We start from the raw sequence: 20,964 nt of genomic DNA, 5'->3' as shown, positions 1-20,964 counted from the left end.
GTTTTTTCTCTGGTCGTGGTTGCTCCATTTTTTTGTTGCTATTTTGTGCAGTTTTGATCGGAGCAGACTGACTCTGCAGCCTGAAGTTAATGAACACAGCACTAGAGCAAACTGAACTGAGCTAAACTGAAAAAGCTGGTACTCTTGATTACCTTGTAGGTTGATGTTTCATGTCCTGTGTGTTTCGCTCTTTTGTTTGCACTTTGGGGATTTGATGTTTTTCTTTGTAAGGTTACCATGGTTTTCTTTGTTTTGGGGATGTCTGTGGTTGTATACTGCATACGTACTTCAATAATAAATGCACTTTGAATCTTTGGATCTCCATGAGTCTTTGTAGGATCTGGGATGTAGTGTTCAGTGAGGCAGATTATCAAAGTGTAATGCCCTGGTTCAGATTTTTTTTCTCTGTTATGCTGTTCTCTTCAGGCTGCTTGTTTGGGTTACTTTTGAAGATAAGAGATGAGGAGAAATGTGTGCCATCCAATTAGGATGGCCGGATCAAGGGGAGGTTTCTCTGGTAAGGGACACTAAGGTTGGGCTTGGGGCTTTTGTTAGGGGAGAAGAGAGAAGACGTCAGAGTGAGAAGGTTGTAGGATTCCACGAAGCCCGGGTAGATTGAAGGAGGATCGGCGAAGGGGAAACCATGAGCTCCAATATGTGCACATTAGACTGTTTCACTAAAATGGGCCCTTCTCTTTTTTTGCTTTTTCTTTTCTAACCCTTTAGTTAAAGTGAGAATTATATAGCTAAGTCTTTGAATTGTATGCAATGTGCTGTCTGTTATTTCGTGGTACTTATTTGTAACAGGATAACAATTCATGCATCCACATGAACAAAGGGTTTGGGGGTGGGGGGGCTTGCACTTCAACCTCCCACGTTTGGCGGGGTCAGAGATTATCTTCCCTGGACTTAAACTGCTGACGGAACCAGAGTGTTTCAAAAGCTTGTAGTAGGAGTAGGACAAACTGGAAAAATGGGCTGAAAAATTACAGGTGGAATTATTATAGGCAAGTGTGAGGTGTTGTACTTTGGGAGGACCAACCAGGGTAGGACTCGCACTGAGGAGTATTGTACAACAAAGGGATCTGGGAATACAGATCCATAATTCCTTGAAAGTGGCAGAACAGGTAGACAGGCTCGTAAAGAAAGCTTTTGGCACATTGGCTTTCATAAATCAATAACTGAGTGCTGGAGTTGGGATGTTACATTTAAATTGCATAAGACGTTGGTGAAGCCTAATTTGGAGGATTGCCTGCAGTTCTGGTCACCTACTGCACCTGCAGGAAAGATGTAAATAAGATTGAAAGAATGCAGAGAAAATTTACAAGGATGCTGCTGGCACTTGAGGACCTGAGTTATAGGGAAAGGTTCAATAGGTTAAGACTTTATTTCCTGGAACATAGAAGATTGAGGGGAGATTTAATAGAGGTATACAAAATCATGACGGGTATAGAAAGGCCTTTTCCCATTGAGATTGGGTGAGACTACAACTAGAGCTCATTGGTTAAGTGGGAAAGATGAAATGTTTAAGGGCAACATGAAGGGGACCTCTTCATTCTGAGCGTGGTGAGAATGTGGAACGAGCTGCCAGCACAAGGAGTGGATGTGGAGTTGATTTCAACTTTCAAGAGAAATTTGGATGAGAGGGGTATGGAGAGCTATGGATCAGGTGCAGGTCTATGGGACTAAGCAGATTAATGGTTCAGCACAAACTAGATGGGCCAATGGGCCTGTTTCGATGCTGGAAGGTTCTATGACTCTGTGACTAGGGATAGATGAATGAAAACAAGGGCGATAAAAATAATGGTGACAATACTTCAGATGCTGGCAATTTCTGATAAAATTTAAAAATTGATTGCTGATTTCTACAATTTAAGGTAAAGTCCTATGGATTCCTATGTGCCTAATCAGATGAGAACTTCTCTAGAGGCCAAAAGACAGGGGTCAGCGTTGGGGTGGAACAGAATTTCATTTCCACTGTCTTTTTAGCCTCTTACATTATTCTAAAGAAGTCCAATGTAAACTCAAGAAACATCTCATTGTTTGACTAAGCAAGTTATAGTCCTTGGGATAACATTGAAAAGAACAATTTCAGATAACCATTCTTTGTCTCAATAATGTGTAATCTACAAAGTACTTCCAATACTTTTATAATTCCAATCCTTCCAATTCCAAGATTAAACTGGGAATAGCTAACTTGTGCATTGCTGGAATCTAGGTAGAGCAGAGAGTGTGCAGTAACAAATTAAAAGGAGGAACAGGAATAATAGAAAGAAGCATCAGACCCACTTAAGGGCTGAAGAAAAGGAACAGTGGAGAAATATGCTCAATAAGAACAAAATGCTGACAGGAAGTAAACCAGATAGAAAAATAGCACTGGCATAGTGTCAAACTGAGAAATTAAAAAATCAGCCAGTAGAAGCCCTAATTAAGTGAATCCATATCCCTTGGCAATCTCTTTGCTCCAGTTGACAAAGAAACTGTTAAGAATCTATTTGCTTCAGCCATATAATTACACAAACAACTCCACATTTTCCCCTTTTCTTGTTCAGCAGTGCCAATCATGATTTGTGTCCACTCTTCTTCCATGAGTCCTGAACTGGCATTAAGGTCAATATGGAAACTGCAGATTCTGTCACAAGTGAGACAAAAGGATGGGGAGATTGGGAGGTGGTGCACTCATTCCACCCTTCATGGTAGGCTTCACTGTACTCCCAATAAATGGACTTCTGAAATGGAACTTTGTTCAGTCTTGGGCCAAGGATTTCCATGTATGGATTACATAATTATGGATGTGGTGACAGGAGCTTATTACTTGCAAGGATAAAATTGAACTCTAATTCAGCAGACTCTCAGTGAAGGCTTTCAAATGACCAGTAGAGAAAACAAACTTGTTTCCCCATTTTTTAATTAAAAACAGAAAAAGACTGAGAAGTTGCTATATACAATCACGAGGAAATCTGCAGATGCTGGAAATTCAAACAACACACACAAAATGCTGGTGGAACACAGCAGGCCAGGCAGCATCTATAAGGAGAAGCACTATCGACATTTCGGGCCGAGACCATGTAAATCCAGTCCTGACGAAGGGTCTCGGCCCAAAATGTCAACAGTGCTTCTCCTTATAGATGCTGCCTGGCCTGCTGTGTTCCACCAGCATTTTGTGTGTTGTTTCTATATACAAAATCAGTTTGTGAGAACAACTGTAAATGCTAAGTTAAACAAAACAATAAATATTCACATTGTGAATTTTTAAAAGACATAAGAATCTTAATATATGTTTCAGAAATATTTTAATGCTAACCTCTTAAAGCCACAGTTCCATCATCTGAGAATTTGTTGGGATCAAGGAAAACCTGAGGGTCATCATCCAGCGAATTCTGGACATACATTACACTTTGATTCTGTAAGCCAGTGTTGAAGAAATGAAAATACCTGCAAAAGAAAATTTATGGAGAAGACAAATCCAGCTGACGTAAAACCGTAACTCAGTTATCATTGATGTCACAAAGTTGTCTCTGCATATTTCACCAATTATTTCAGATGGACATTAATGGTAATGAAGTATTAGGACGGATAAACAGACTTGATTAGTTCTTGTTAAAGTATTAGGACATCCAACAAGTGTGCCTTATTAGTGAAAGAACAAGTGAATCAAGACTATTGTTTACTGTTATTATAGCTTTGCCTTTGATGCTATAATTCCAAGCAAACTAATCTCCAAACCTGGGACTCACACTTCCCTTTGCAACTGGATCTTTGACTTGCTGACCAATCAGTAAGGATAGGTGACAGCACCTCCAACATGGTTAACCTTTACACTGGTGTCCTACAAGGTTGTATCCTCAGCCCCCACTCTACTCCTTTTACACTCGTGACTACGTAGTCAAATTTTGCTTTGACTCCAACTGCAAGTTTGCATATGATACCACTCAGTGGGCCGCACCTCAAATAATGTCAGAGTACAGGAAGGAGTAGAGAGTCAAGTGACGTGGCGTCATAACAATAACCTTGCCCTCAACGACAGTAAAACAGAAAACTGGTCATTGAGTACAAGAAGAGGAGGGGTGGTGGTAGACTTGCTCCTGTATACATCAATGGTATTGAGGTTGAGAGGGTTAAGTGTTTCAAGTTCCTAGGAGTGAACATTCTACACTGCATGTTCTCTCTAACTGTGACACTTTATTCTGCATCCTGTTTGACTTCATACTACCTCACATGCACTGTCGTAATGAATTGATCTATACAGTCTATAAGACAAGTTTTGTATTGTTCTTTGATACATGACAATAATAAACCAATTTATCAACAAGGGCACATTCAAGAAATGTCAGGTTATTTAGTAATTGAAGATACATTAAAATGCTGAAAAAACACACAAAATATTTTCCCTCCATGAATGAAGATGACAAAAAGCATTGGTTAGGCCATAACTGGAATACTGTGTGCAGAACCACGCTGTAAGGGAGACATGATTTCACTGGAGAGAGTGTAGGAAGATTTACATGGATGGAGTCTTAGATAAAATATTTCAGTAAAGACAGAATGGTTTGTTTTTTCTTGGACAGAGGTGGCTGATATACAAAATTATGAGCAACACAGATCAGGAAGCCACTCACAAGGGGGATAAAACAAAAATCGCAAGAAAACATGGGCCTTTATAATGATCGCCACCAGGCACATCAACTATTTGCATTGAGATAATATATTTACTGCAGGAAAAGAAGTCCCAAACCGTTCAGAGGCGAAGAAGTACAATAACCCAAAACAAAAGCAAGGTACAGTTGTTTGAAGTTAATTGGGAACAGTACATTTTAGCCTGAATAAGAGGCTAAATTTAGCTTAAGTTTAATGAAAATAGTTATAAAAGGTATAAAACTAAAGTTTAACTGAATAACAAATCAGTATTTAAGTGAAATACAGAACAAATTAGAACACTATCAATACTACTAAAGCACTATAGAACTCTATTAGTTCCTAATAGTTATGCTGCTGCTTTCTCTTGATTGACTGTATATGAACAAAATGAGCACGGACACCTTGTGTAGATATTTTGGACTGACCTTCGTATAATGCTATTGACAATTACGGTCTCCAAATTTTCATTTTCATATTCAAATGATTGTTGATACCTTCAGATTCTCCGTAATTCTTAACTTGTTGAAGTAGTGAAATAATTTCATTTGCACTCCCAGCCGTTTCTCACATGTCCAAGCCTGAATGTTTAAAACTGCTTTGAGCAAAACCATTCTGAATTGTCTTACTGCTTATTTCTCACCAACTATCAGTAACAAACTTCACTGTTTTTTTGAACACAAACACACACAACTGATGCAGGGGGGGTGTCCAACAGCCACACAAGTGCATGCATTAGACGCTAGATAGATAGCAGTTTCTTGCCCCAATTAAGCTGCACAATGTCCCAAATAAATGAAGGAAATCTTGGCTATTTTCATGATTAGTTTTTGTTCTTTAAGAGTTGTCCTAAATAAGCAGCTGGCCCGGTTAACCAGAATCTAGCACATTTATTTATTTAGAGATACAGCATGGAACTGGCCTTTCCAGCCCAATGAGCCATGCTGCCCAGCAGCCCACACTAGCCTGATCACAGGACAATCTTCAAAGTTCAAAGTAAATTTATTATCAAAGCGTACATCAGCATGTACAACTCTGAGATTCGTTTTCTAGCGAGCATACATAGTAAATCCAAGAAACACGGTAGAATTAACGGAAAACCGCACCCAGCACGCAGTGCAACAACAACCAGTGTGCAAAAAACAACTGTGGAAATGCAAAAGAAAATAAAGTATTAAATAAATGAGCAATAAGTATTGAGGACCCGAGATGAACAGTCTTTGAAAGTGAGTCCATAGGTTGTGGGAACAATTTAGTGATGGGGACAAGTGAAGTTATCTCTTCTGCTTCAAGAGCCTGATGGCTGAGGGGTAATAACTGTTCCAGAACCTGGTGGTGTGAGTCCTGAGTACCTTTTTCCTAATGGCAGCAGTGAGAAGACAGCACAGCCTAGATGGTGGAGTCCATGATGATGGATGCTGCCTTACTGCAACAGCACACCATGTAGATGTACTCAGTGGTTAGGAGGGCTTTACCCTGGGACTGGGCCATTAATTTACAATGACCAATTAACCAACTAGCAGGTACGCCTTTGAACTGTTGGAGGAAACCCACACAGTCATGGTGAGTTTATACTAACTCCTTACAGATGAAACTGGAATTGAACTCCAAACTTTGGAATGCCCCTAGCTGTAACAGTGCCATGGTAACCATAATGTTACCATGGCACCCCACTGTTAGTATATAGTAGAAGAACAAGAAATTGCAATACATGAAACCAGAAACAAAACGGAAAACATTTAAGATATTCAGTACATTAAGCAAAACCTGTGCAGAGTGTTATGAATGCACCACAGCTCTGAGGGGCCGAAGGGGCGGGGGAGCCTCCTCCTTTGTGAGAATCGCAAGAGCATTATTGGGTTGGCTCAGAGGACCAAGGAAATGAAAGAGACCTGGCCATTGTCTCCTGGAGACCACATTTGTGGATTGGGGACTATGCTACGTGCAAGCCCTCGGGCAAAGTGGGCTGGTTGAGAGAGGGATTGCATCATCCCAACCTGATTGACATCTGAGACCCCATGAGGAAGTATAAAAGAGGGTCTGGGGGAACAACCCCTTTCAGATGCACCAGAAGAAACGCTAGCGGTCCCGTAATAGCAGGAAGCCATTTGAAGGAAGCCACGTGCGTTCGGTTCCCTTGCCTGGGGGCTGGTGGCTGGTACCACGGAAAACGACTTGGAACTAACAACGGGGAACCAACTCCCCCGACGCAACGGATTGGCCTCATTAAAGTCCCGGGCAAGCTTAAAACCGTCTCTCTCTTAAATCCAAAAAGCTGCAGCTTGAAAGGACAGTGACTTTTATCTTTCCATTGGACAATACAATATCCCCTAGACAAACGATAGAGCTATTGCTTAATTGATGATTATTATTATACCCGCATTTTTCGATTGAGTATTGACGACGTATTTTATCTGAATGTCTGTATTAATCTTATTTTTGTGCCCCATTATAAATAAAGACTTTTAAAAATAGCACCATCAGACTTCAACGGATCTCTCTATCTTTGCTGGTAAGTAATCCAGTTATGGGAATTCGTAACAAGAGAAAAGTGTTTAATGTTTCAGTTCAATGGCCCTTCATATTAGAAAGACGGTCGGAGGTGTGGCTAAAACAGGGGTTCCCAACCTTTTAATGCCATGGACCAATATAATTAAGCAAGGGATCTGTGGACCCAGGTTGAGAATCCCCCTCTAAAGGGAAGAGAGAAAGTTGCAGAGGCTGTCAATGTATTGAAAATGTATGTGGATAGTCTTAGCGATGTACATGCACGCAGTAGAACAGCTTGTCAAATAGAACATGAAGATTGTGAACTTCATGCTGAACACAATAGGATTGTGTCATTGGGTTCCTCAAGCCTGCCCTGTCATTCAGTGGCTGATATATGTTGGTCTCAACTCCCCTTCTGCATCAGTTTCTCATAACCTTTAATTTCTCGATCTCTCCAATGTTTGGATCCACTATCCTCAGAGGCAGAGAACTCTAGAGTTTCATTATGCTTCAAGAGGAAATTTTAAACACCTGTTTTAATTGACTGGCCCCATAATCTTGCTGGCCATCTTGCTTGTGAGTGTCCCACTGCTGAAAAGATCTAACATCTAAATTGAGATGGGCCCACACAGAATGGAATCCACGTCAAGGTGACAGGGATCAAGTGCTGACAGGAATAATTTAAACATTTAAATGAAAAAAACATGTACAAACACTGTATGTTAGACCAGTCTAAAGCAAGGGAGCAAAAAGTCAAGAGAACAATTAATCATTAACAACACACACAAAATGCTGGTGGAACACAGCAGGCCAGGCAGCATCTATAAGGAGAAGCACTGTCGACGTTTCGGGCCGAGACCCTTTGTCAGGACAAGTAATCATTAAAGTTGGGTATTATCGGGGAATGTGCGAAAGTACTCCCCCTTGACTGCCAATATTGCCAAGGCAAATTTCTGTGGAGTAGAAATGATCTATGATTTAATTATGCAACATTGCACCAGATCATGCTTCTCTTGAGCTGCTCCCTCCCAACCACAACTCCTGTTTTTGCATTGATGTGGATCAGATTGTATTGGAAGCCTTACATCTGTCATATAATGAAGCAGAGCAGTTCATGAGCAGTGATCAAGTATTAGTTGATGGGTCTTCTAGCCACCCTGGTAGCCTCTTTCAGTGATTAACTACTTTCAATGATATTTGAACTACCTATCAGAATCTACGTTCAGGCAGATACAAAAAGTTATAATAAACAAAACAAAACCAGAGATATTACAACTTAGATCATTAATGTCTTTTTAATTACAGAACATTACAGCACAGTGAAGAGCCTTTGGACCACGATGCTATGCGATCTTTTAACCTAATCTTAAGATCAATCTAACCTTTCCCTCCTACATAGCCTTCCCATGCTCCTGATGTGGCCTCCTCTACACTGGTGAGACCCAGTGTAAATTGAGGGACCACTTCATTGAGCACCTCTGCTCTATCCTCCAATATTTCCTGGTGGCCAAGCATTTTAATTCCTCTCCACTTTCCCATTCAGAAATGTTGGTCCCTGACCAGCTCTTTTGCCACACTGAAGCTACTCTCAGGATGAAGAAGCAACACCTTATATTCTGTATAGGTAGCCTCCAAACTGATGGCACGAACATTGATTTCTTCCAATAAAAAAATTTTACCCTCCCCTTCTCTTCCCCACTGGGATTTCTTACCACTTATCAACTCCTCATGATCCCCCTTCTTCCCTTTCTCCCATGGTCCACTCTCCTCTCCTATGGTATTCCTTCTTCAGCCCTTCACCTTTTCTACCCCCCTGGCTTCACCTATCATATTTTAGTTAGCCCTCTTTCCCCTCCCCCATTTCTACTCTGCGTATTCTTCCTTCCACCTTGGTCTGAAACAACAATTTGTTCATTTCCATAGATGCCGCCTGACCTGCTGAGTTCCGCCACCAATTTGTGTGTGTTGCTCTGGAGTTCCACCATCCGCAGAATCTGCTTCTATCATCCATCTGCCTACCCACAAGTTTCTCAAATGTCCCTAATGTATCCACCTAATGTTCTACACACCCACTATTCTGTGTAAAAAGAAACTTACTTCTGATATCTCTCCTAAACTTTCTTATAATCACCTTAAAATTATGCCCCTCATATTAGTCATTTCCACCTTGGGAAAAAGTTTCAGGACTTATGCTTTTTATAATTTTGTATACCTCTATCAAGTCACCTCTCACCCTCCTTCACTCCAAAGAAAAAAAAAGCCCTAGCTCACTCAACATAACCTCATAAGAAATACTCTCTAATCCAGGCAGCATCCTGGTAAATTTCCTCTGTACCCTCTCTAAAGCTTCCGTATCCTTCCTGTAATGAGATGACCAGAACTAAACACAGTATTCCAATTGTAATCTAACCAAGGTTTTACAGCAGTGCCTTGTGGCTCTTAACCCAATCCCAACTGATGAAGGCCAACACACCATATACCTTCTTAACCAACCCCATAATCTTGCGCTGAAACTTTGAGGGATCTATGGACGTGGACCTATGGACGTGGACCCTGATCCTCCATACTGTTAAGAATCCTGCCATTAACTTTGTATTCTGCCTTCAAGTTTGAACTTCCAAAGTGAATCACTTCACATTTTTCTGGAATGAATTCCATCTGCCATTCTCAGCCTAGTTCTGCAACCTACCAATGTCCTGCTGTAACCTACAACAACCTTCTACGTTATCCCCAATTCCACCAAGCTTTCTGTCATCTAGACTTACTAACCCATCCTTCTTATTGCTCACCCATTAGTTATAGAAATCACAAAGAGCAAGGGTCTTAGAACAGATCCATGTGGATCACCATTAGTTACTGACCTCCAAGCAGAACAGGCTCCCTCTACAACCATCCTCTGCCTTCCACAGGCAAACCAATTCTGTATCCACACACCAAATTCCCCTGGATCCCATGTTTCCCATTTCTGAATGAGCCTATCACGGAGAACCTTATCAAACACCTTACTAAAATCCATATATACTGCATCCACTACTATACTTTCATCAATGTGCAGTGTCACATCCTCAAATATCTGTAGAATACCTTAGGGTTTTCCACCCAGGCCTTTTCATACTCTTTCTAGTTCACTAAGGCCACAAGATCCTTCCTGCTAATTTGTAACTCTCTAGAGCCCTATCTGATCCTTGCTTCCTAAACCTTAAGTAAACTCCCTTCCTCCTCTTGATTAGATGTTTCATATCTCGTCAACCATGGTTCTTTCTCCCTACCATCCTTTTCCTGCCTCAATGGGACAAAACTATCCAGAACCCTGTTCAAGTGCTCCCAAAGCAACTTCTACAATTCTGTTTTGTATTTCTCAGAATACAATAGTTCCCAATTTATGCCCCTAAGTCCCTGGCTAATACTATAATAATTCCTCTTCCCCCAATTAAATACTTTCCCACACTGTCTGCCCCTATCCTTCTCCAAAGCTATGGTAATTGACAGGGAGCTTGGTCACTGCTTCTGAAATGTTACCCCACTGAGAAATCTGACGCCTGATCCAGTTCATTGCATAGCACCAGATCCAGCATGACTTCTCCTCTAACGGTCCTGTCTACATTTTGAATCAGAAATCCTTCCTGGGCACAGCTAAAAAAATTCAGCCCATCCACCTCCTTCCACTGGATCTGCAGGCAATACAGTCTAGATTCTAACCAAAATCTCTGCATAATAGCTGTTCCATAAGTCACTCATAATTATCTTCCCATTTATTTTAAATTTGTGATGTGAGTTCACAATTAAAGGGCGCATCCTCTAATTATTATGTAGGTCTGTCAATTTAGATACTATATTTCTATGAAATCTTGCCTCTATGTTCTCTCTTAAAAAAAAAAGCAGCTCCAGTCTCTCTCCCTCTCCCTCTGAGAAACCGTTGGAATAAATCTTTTCTGGATCTCCTCAAATTCTTCCACATCAGTCCTGTAATGTTGTGACCAGAATTCTATTTTAGAGCCATAGTCATAGAAAAGTACAGCACAGAAACAGGCTCTTCAGCCCATCTTATCTGTGCTGAACTATTTAATCCACCTAGTCCCATTGACCTGTACCTGGACCTTAGCCCCCCCATATCCCTACTATCAATGTACCTATTCAAACTTCTCTTAAACATTGAACTCCATCTAGGGTGCACCGCTTGGGCTGGCAGCTCGTTCCACGCTCTCATGACCCTCGAGTGAAATTTCCCCTCCTGTTCCCCTTAAATATTTCACTTTTCACCCTTAACCCATGACTACCCAACCTAAATGGAAAAAGCATACTTTCAGTTACCCCATCTATACCTCACATAATTCATATATGTCAATCAAGTCTCCCCTCAATCTTCTCTTGTAAGAAATAAAATCTTAACCTATTCCATCTTTCCTTATTACTCAGGTCTTCTCGTACATTTTCTCTGTACTCTTTTCAAGTTTATTTACATCTTTCCTTAGGTAGGTGACCAATACTGCACACAATACTCCAACTTCGGCCTCACTAATGCCTTATACAATTTCAACATAACATCCCATTTCCTGTACTCAGTATTTTGATTTATGAAAGCCAATGTGCCAGAAGCTTTCTTTATGACCGTATCCACCCATGTCATCACTTTTAATGAACTATGGACCTGCATTCCCAAATCCCTTTGTTCTACCACTATCCTCAGTGCCATACTGTCCACGTACAAGACCAACCAATCTACCAAAATACAACAAATACTTGCCTGCATTAAATTCCATCTGCCATTTTCCAAACTACTTTTCCAGCTGGTACACACTGCAAGCTCTGATAGTCTTCCTTACTGACACTACACCCCCAATCTTGATGACATCTGCAAATTTGCTAATCCAGTTTTATTTTATTTTATGTTACTTAGTGATACAACATGGAGTAGGCCCAGTTGATCCTTTGAGCCATGCTGTGTAGCCCGATAAACCTGATTAACCGGAACCTAATCACAGGACAATTTACAGTGATTTATTCACCCGATAAATCTGATTAACCTAAACCTAATCACAGGACAATTTACAGTGATTTATTCACCAGTACGTCATTGGAATGTGGGAGGAAACTGGAGCACCTGAGGTAAACTGACATATTCCACAGGGAGGATATACAGACTCCTTACAGATCTGAACCCCAGAACTCGCCGAGCTGTATTGGCGTCACCCTAACTGCTATGTTACCATGGTGCCCACAATAATCCAGCGAAAGCCATAAAAGTGTTTTGTAAGGATTCACTGCATGACTTCCCTGCCTTTATAATATATCCCTCTGTTGATAGGGCCTAGGATTTTGTACATCTTATTGATCAATTCTCAGCTTGTCCTGCCACATCCAATTATGTGCACTTGTACTCCCAGGACCCTTTGCTCCTACACCACTTTTAAAACAACATCTTTCGTTCTCGTTGCCTCTCCACATTCTTCTAAGCAAAATCCAGCATCACATATTTCTCCACATTAAAATTTATCTACCATGCATTTTGTCATTGAATTAATTTGTTTACATTATGCTCAATCTTCAATACTGCCAAATTTTGTGTCATTTACAAATTTAAATATGTCCTTGCATCTCCAACTCTAGGAATTAGTACTATTAACCTGAGGTGATACTAGGTTATTTCTCTCCAGTCAAAAACAACCATTCACCTTGATTCTCTGAAGTCTGCTACTTTATATCCCTTAAACACCACATACTCCAACTTTGCTGGGAAGTCTAAAACTATAACAATTGACTGGCCTGTTGTACCTCAGCTTATCCTCACTTCATTTTGAACAAGGAAGTGAAATGTGCTACTCTTCAGTACCCTGGCTCCAGTGTCATTTTCAAAGAGCTTTGGAACAAAATTGTCAGTATTTCCCACAATTTCTCAATGCTCATTCAAATTTCTAAAAGCAGGTTGATTATACAGAATATTTTTTTTAAATTTTCAAGATTAAACAATAGTCTGCACACCAGCAAAAATATCTTAAGAAACTTCCATGTAAGACAACTTTATACTTTTCTATATTTATTTACATTGGCCATTTTCTTGTTGGCACTTCATTTTACATCATGCCTCAATGGTATCACTGCATTCATTACACACTTGCATTTAGACTTTATCCATATAGGGATGTCACGGTAGTGTAATGGTTAGCACAATGCTTTACAGTACAGATTACCTGGGTTCAACTCCCACCACTGTCTGTAAGGAGTTAGTATGTTCTCTGTATGACTACATGGGTTTTCTCCAGGTACTCCGGTTTCCTCCCACAGCCCAAAGACTGTGGATGGTTAATCGGTTAATCGGTCATTGTAAATTGTCTAGTGATTAGTCTTGGATTAAATCGGGACTATTTTTGGGCAGCATTGCTCAAAGGACCAGAAGGACCTACCCTGCACCGTATCAAAATAAATAAACAAACAAATAGACTTTGTCCTAAATACCAAGGAATGATATAATAGTGTATTATTTTATAAAGCTGACTATTAATTTATAAGCACTACAATTAACATGCAATGCAGTGGAATTAAATTAGTTTGACTGAATCTCAGAAGTTTTCCACATAAGCAGACCAATCAGGAGTTGCTGTAGATCAAAGTTTAAATAGCCCTGATTTAAACCAGAAGAGTGTAGTATTTTTTCACAAGCCAATCTGCAATACAAAAGAATTTAACATAGCCAAAAGTAACTTCAGTCTTGGACGCAGTATTTCCAAGGCAATGAAGACCTTCTTGGGGCGACTAGAGATGGACAAATTCTCGAGCTACATTCTGCTACAGTAACTCAGTGGGTAAACAGCATCTGTGGGAGGAAAGGAATTGTTAATGTTTCAGGTTGAAATGCTGCAGCAGGACTCGTGCAGGGGTTTCAAATGAGAACGTTGATACCCTTTTGCCCAAACAGATGCTGCTTGATCCGCTAGCTTCTCCCAGCAGTCTTCTTTTGGTTCATGAGATTTAATTGGTCTGAAATTTGTTTATGATATTCCCACATTTTATTTTCTTGAAAACCAAATATTGCATTCAATATACAAAATGACTACCATTACCAAATTCACATCAATTTGCTCTTGACCATGGATTAAAATCCAGCACACAAGAGAAACTACTAGCACAAATATTTTAAAACCGTACCTTGTTCCTTTTCGAAAATGGCAGCTATATTTTGGATAATCATACAGTTCTGTCATTCTTGCTTTGAACATCTCTCTTACTGGACACTTTTCCAAAAATGGCAATGTCAATTTATTCTGAGCTTCCACATAAGCCTAGCACAACAGGTTCAAAACAGAAGATGAAAATGAATTGCATTAGTCAAATAAGTGGTTAAAATACACTGTTGATCAAATTTTAATTTAATACCCCACAAACAATAATATCTAGTCTGTCTCAATTATTTCTCAAAATAAGTATCAGAATATTGATCAATTAAGTTTCTTAGCTTAGTTGTTAGAATTTAGAATTATGCTGAAATCAATGCTATACACAAAAGATCATATTATTGCAAATGAAATCCAATAATAACAATACTGGTTCAATATCCGGCAATATTCAAAGAAAAATGTCCAAATGGAGCTACGTTTAACCTTCAACTGTCTTGAGACATGTAAAACACACGCTCTGCAGCAAAGCTGAGTTTTCAAAATTGGAACACATCAGATTCTGAAATACTTCACACCCCATTCAAGAAATGTTCTGTCCTACAAGTACATTTGGAATAACAAGTGGTTAAGCCCTCGGGAATATCATACATGATACTGTGAGCAAGTTGTAGCTGATGTATGACCCAAAGAATAAAATAGAGGGAGTCCAATATACATAGAACAAATATACTGCAATGTATAATTCAATCAAAATATTTGAGCACTGCATCTGAAAACTGCAATATAACTCCTGTCTGAACAACGATTTGAACCCGCTGCAATTTGCATACCGTTGTCACAAGCACATAGTAGACACAATCTCCTGGCTGTCCATTTTGCTTTGGAGCACCAAGACAATCGCAAGACATAGCGTAGGATACTGTTTATTTTTTAGAGCTTGGCAATCGACACATAGTCCTGCCGAAGAGTCTCAGCCCAAAATGTTGACTGTACTTTTTTCCAACGATGCTGCTTGGCCTGCTGAGTTCCTCCAGTATTTTGTGTATGTATTGCTTGGATGTCCTGTATCTGCATATTTTCTCTTGTTTGTGTTTCCCTCAGTATTCATATCCAAGCTTCAAAATCCAGGCCCCTGTACCTCCCTTTGCAACTGGATATAGTGCATATAGTCAGTGCATATAGACATTAACATGTTCTTTGCTGCCTATCCACACAGGCATACCACAAGGATACGTGCTTAGCCCACTATTCTACATCTCAATACTCTGACTCAGGAACATCATCTCCTCCTCGGCCATCTGATCTCTAAATGGACATTAAACCCATGAACACTACCTTACTCCTTTTCTTTATAGTTTGTTTTTTAGTACTCATCTTAATTAAACATATATATATATATATATATATATATATATATATATACACACACACACACACACACACACACGTATACATACACATATACAAACACCGACTGTAATACAGTATTTTTTCTATATTTGGCATTGTCCTGCTCCTGCAAAGTTAACAAATTTCATGACATAGGTTGGTGATATTTGTCCTGACATATGGATGCAGCTATAAAGGTAAGACAGTGGCTATATTTCAGTAGGTGTTTGAGGAGATTTGATTTGTCACCCAAGACACTCAAAAACTTCTACAGATGTATCGTGGAGAGCATTCTGGCAGGCTGCATCACTGTCTAGTATATGATATTGGGGGGGGGGGGGGGGTGCTACTGCCCATGATCGAAAGAAGCCACAGAAAGTTGTAAAATTAGTCAGCTCCATCTTGGGTACTAGCTTCAACAGTATCCAAGACATCTTCAAGGAGCAATGTCTCAGAAAAGCAGCATCCATTACTAAGGACCCCCATCAACCAGCGCATGCCCTCTTCCCATTGTTACCATCAGGAAGGAGGTACAGGCACACACTCAGTGATTCAAGAATAGCTTCTTCCCCTCTGCCATCAGATCAAATCAATGAACACTATTTTATTATTTTTTCTTTTGCAGTATTTTTAAATAGACGATTTAATATACATATATACTTACTGTAATTGATTTACTTATTTTTTATTCTTTCTGTGCTATCATGTATTGTATTGTACTGCTGCCAATTTAACTTAACCAATTTCACAACATATGCTGGTCATATTAAACCTGAATCTGTTCATGAATGTATGGCTAAGCTCAGCTCAAATGTTATATAAAAATTCACAGATGACACTGCTGTGGTTGGTAGAATCTCAGATGGCGATGAGGAGACTTACAAGAGTGAGATAAGTCCGTTTTTTGAGTGGTGCCGCAACAAACTCGTATTCACTATTAGCAGGACCAAGGAACTGACTGTGGACTGCAGAAAGGGAAATCATATGAATGCGAACTAGTTCTCATTGAGTGGTCATGGGGTGCAAAGGGCGAGCAAGTTTCTGAACATTTCAGAGGATCTTTCCTGAGCCCAATACATCAATGCACTCATCATGAAGGCATGGCAGCAGCTCCACTTTGTTTGGAACTTGAAGAGATTTGCAAGTCACCAAAGACTCTTACAAATTTCTAAAGATGTAAAGAGAATAGCATTTTGACTGTTTGCTGCAGCGCTTGGAACAGAGTCTCAAGTGCAAAGGATTACAAGAGCTGCAAAAGGTTAAACACACAGCTATCTCCATCACCACCAAAGACACCCTCTAGATGCGATACTTCAGGAAGACCCTGGTCAGACCCCAGTTGGAGTACTGTGCTCGGTTTTGGTCGCCTCACTACAGGAAGTATGTGGAAGCCATAGAAAGGGTGCAGAGGAGATTTACAAGGATGTTGCCTGGATTGGGGAGCATGTCCTATGAAGATAGGTTGAGGAAACTTGGCCTTTTCTCCTTGGAGCGACGGAGAATGAGAGGTGACCTGATAGAGATGTATAAGATGTTGCGAGGCATTGATCATGTGGATAGTCAGAGGCTTTTTTCCCAGGGCTGAAATGGTTGACATAAGAGGACACAGGCTTAAGGTGCTGGGGAGCAGGTACAGGGGGTAAGTGTTTTACTCAGAGAGTGGAGAGTATGTGAAATGGGCTGCTGGCAAAAGTGGTGGAGTCAGATTCGATAGGGTCTTTTAAAGAGATTTTTGGATAGGTACATGGAACTTAGAAAAATAGAGGGCTATAGGTAAGCCTAGTAATTTCTAGGATAGAGACATGTTCAGCACATGGGCCGATGGGTCTGTATTGTGCTATAGGTTTTATATGTTTCTACAACATCCATTTTTAAAGACTCTCACCATTCAGCACATGCCCTCTTTTCCTTATTGCCATTAGGGCTAAGGTTCGGAGCCCGGAGACCCATACTCAAAGATTTAAGAATATATTCTTCACCTCCACCATCATATTTCTGAACCCTACCTCTTTCCTTTTTTTTGCACTATTTATTCTCGTCATTTATAAATTTTTACCACATTGAACTGTACTGCTGCTGCAAACCAACAAATTTCACATCAGTAATAACAAATCAAATTCTGAAATACTTCACACCATTCGAGAGATGTTCCCTCCTGGAAGTACTTTTAGAATAAAAAGCAGTTAAGCCCTCAGGAATATCACATATGATATGTGACCAAGTTTTAGCTGATGTATGACCCAAAGAATAAAATGGAGGCAGTCCAAAGCATACAGAACACAGAAGTTTTAACATAAAAGGATCAAGATAGCTGATCATGTCTGTGGTTGTTCTTTGGTAGAATTATCCAATTTGTTCTGCTCCCTTATCTTAAACTGGAATACTGTTTTGTTAAACCTCCAAATATTATTCAATTTGTCTTTGAAGCTTGCAATTAAACCTGCCCTCCAGGAACTCTGAATGTTAATTTTCAATATGAATCCAAAAGGAGGCGGAGCTAAGATAGTAGCAAATGGTGGCTTCTTCGAGCTCATCATTCCTTTCTTTAACGTCTCTTTTTTCTGTTTCAAGGTGGCTAGGATTCTGTCGAAGTCCATGACCTGCAGCTGCACCCGAACTGCAGTTTTTCATGGTGGATGAGTTCCCGCTACCAGAGCTCACTGACCAGCCGTTTTTCAACATATCCAGGAGTGGCCTGGAAGATGGCAACTCCGGGGTGCAGCCCTGTGGACAAACGATTCCACGGTGGTGCCGCCAACTAAGGCATTGCAGAAGAAAGAACATCAGGATTCTGTGGTGGTACATGCTACGAATAGAGGTTGTGTACTTGAGTGATTGCTCCCCCTCTCTCTCTCTAAATGATGGGTAGAGTTTGCTACCAATGTTCAAGTTGGAGAATTTCAGAATAAGAAGCAATGTGGTAGATTGTAACCATATCAGTGACTGTTAGTCTTTTCTTTTGCTGTGAAATGGGTGACATCCCTCTGTCCCTTGTTAGTGAAAGAGCCTGTGGCATGACAAATTATCAGATAACTTTAGAAACTACAGTCCCTTTGTTTTTTTTAATTAGTTTTTTAATACATTTTCTACATAACTAGATAAAAAAAACACAGAACAAAATGAAGAACATTGATACAGTGCAAAAATAAAATAAAAATAAACATATCAAATAATAATATGATACAAAGAAAGATAATTGAAAAAGCACCCAAATTGATGACATGTAAAATTAGTATCCTCCCCAAGCCCCGCAAAAAAAAACTCCAACCACAACACAATATAGAGAATATAAATCAGGACATTCAAACCCCCAAAACTGTAAATACACTTAGCAACAGAAGATATTAATGCCTACTGCCAAAAAAATTGCTGGAAGCAACGGACCGAAAAAAAAAACCTTAGTCAAAAGGAAGGTTATGAAAGTAACCTTAAATGGTCCCCAGACCTTATGGAACTTTAAATCCGAATTAAGAACTGAATAATGAATTTTTTCAAGGTCTAAGCAGGACATAATATCGTTATGCCATTGAGCATGCGTGGGCGGGGCAACATCCCTCCATCTAAGGAGGATTAAGCGTCTAGCCAGGAGAGAGGCAAAAGATAATATTCGACACTTAGTCGAATTCAGACGTAAATCTGTCTCACCCCAGAAACCGAACAAAGCAATTAAAGGGTTAGGTTCTAGGTGGTGATTCAGAATATACGATAACGTTATGAAGACATCTTTGCAGAATTTCTCCAAGCTAGGACAAAACCAGTACATATGAATGAGAGGCCTCACCCCTTTTGCATTTATCACAAAGCGGACTAATGTTAGAGTAAAATCAAGATAATTTAGATTTAGACATATGGGCTCTATGAACAACCTTAAACTGTAAAAGGCAATGGCGAGCACAAAGAGAGGTTGAATTAACCGATTTGAGAATCGAGTCCCAAGTCTCATCAGATAAGGAGGTATTTAAATCATGCTCCCGTGCCATTTTAATTTTATCCACAGGGGCACATCGTAAGGTTGCTAATTTATCACGAATAAATGATATTAAACCTTTACCTAGTGGATTAATAGAAAGAAATAAGTCCATAACATTTTTCTCAGGCATTTCAGGGAAGTTAGGAATTAAAGGAGTAATAAAGTGTCTAATTTGGAGATATCTAAAAAAATGAGCATTGGGCTGTTGAAAAGAAGTGAAGCGATTATCAATAAAAAGATCTTCAAAATGTCTAATGCCCTTCCTATACCAATCCTGGAATGCTGAGTCATACGTAGTAGGTTAAAAAAAGGTGATTATGTAAGATAGGGCTAGAAAAGGAAAAACCATGGAAACCATAAAATTTCCTAAACTGAGCCCATATATGCAAAGTGTGTCTAACAAGGGGATTAACTATTAATCTGGACAAACTACTAGGGAGTACAGAGCCAAGAAGTGCAGAGATAGATAATTTTTTAGTGGAGCTCAACTCCATTGCCACCCAATTAGGGCACTCGGGTTGGCCATGGAAAAAAGACCAAAAGGTAGCACAACGTATATTGGATGCCCAATAATATAAACTAAAGTTAGGTAAAGCCATGCCACCCTCTTTTTTAGATTTTTGGAGATAAACTTTATTAATTCTAGAGCGCTTATTCTTCCACAGATATGACAAAATAATAGAGTCTAAGGAATCAAAAGATTTAGGAATAAAAATTGGGATTGATTGAAATAAATATAAAAGTTTAGGGAGAACATACATTTTAACAACATTAATAAGACCTACCAAAGACATAGATAGAGGTGACCATTGTAACAGACTGTTTTACAGTATACAAAAAATTCGCAAAATTTTCACGAAAGAGATCTTTAAACTTCCTTGTGACTGTAATCCCAAGATAAGTAAATTGATTATGAACTACTTTAAAAGGGAGATCATGAAATGTTAATTCTTGGGCTTCTTTATTAATTGGGAAAAGTTCGCTCTTATGTAAGTTAAGTTTATATCCAGAGAACTGGCTAAACTTGTCAAGAAGTGAAAACATTGGAGGTAAGGATGTAGACAGATTTGAAAGAAAAAGTAATAAGTCATCTGCATAAAGAGAAACCTTATGCTCAACACCCCTTTGTTGTGATTGGTTAGTTTAGAAACTGCCGTTGCCTTTCTCATTGGTTAGCTGCCTAGGGTCCAGTTTTAAATGTCCCAGATATAAAATAGCACATGGCAGAGGCTTGCTCTTTCTTTCTTTGTTTCAGACAAGCGGTGCACATAACCATTGCAAAGGTATGCTCTGTATGTTTGTTGAATATTCAACTTGGTAGCTTCTGGAACTTGGGGAACATGAAAGTTTGCTCGAATTTTTACTGCT

The 20,964-nt window shown here is 39.6% G+C and overlaps 1 protein-coding gene across 1 annotated transcript in view; it reads right to left on the bottom strand.

The window, feature by feature from the left end:
• The window catches only part of LOC132401139 (prolyl endopeptidase-like), a 181,551-nt gene that overhangs the window by 147,282 nt on the left and 13,305 nt on the right, over positions 1-20,964 (bottom strand). Inside the window, exons 3-4 of the mRNA XM_059983028.1 lie at positions 14,269-14,402; positions 3,305-3,435 (exon numbers count right to left, since the gene is read on the bottom strand). Coding sequence (XP_059839011.1) covers positions 3,305-3,435; positions 14,269-14,402 — 265 coding nt within the window. The remainder of the gene's footprint in view (positions 1-3,304; positions 3,436-14,268; positions 14,403-20,964) is intronic.

This window comes from Hypanus sabinus, chromosome 10 (genome assembly GCF_030144855.1).
Source record: "Hypanus sabinus isolate sHypSab1 chromosome 10, sHypSab1.hap1, whole genome shotgun sequence".
NCBI classification, from domain to species: domain Eukaryota; kingdom Metazoa; phylum Chordata; class Chondrichthyes; order Myliobatiformes; family Dasyatidae; genus Hypanus; species Hypanus sabinus.
Note: the sequence above shows the minus strand (reverse complement) of the source record. Positions and strands in the feature narration are given on the sequence as shown.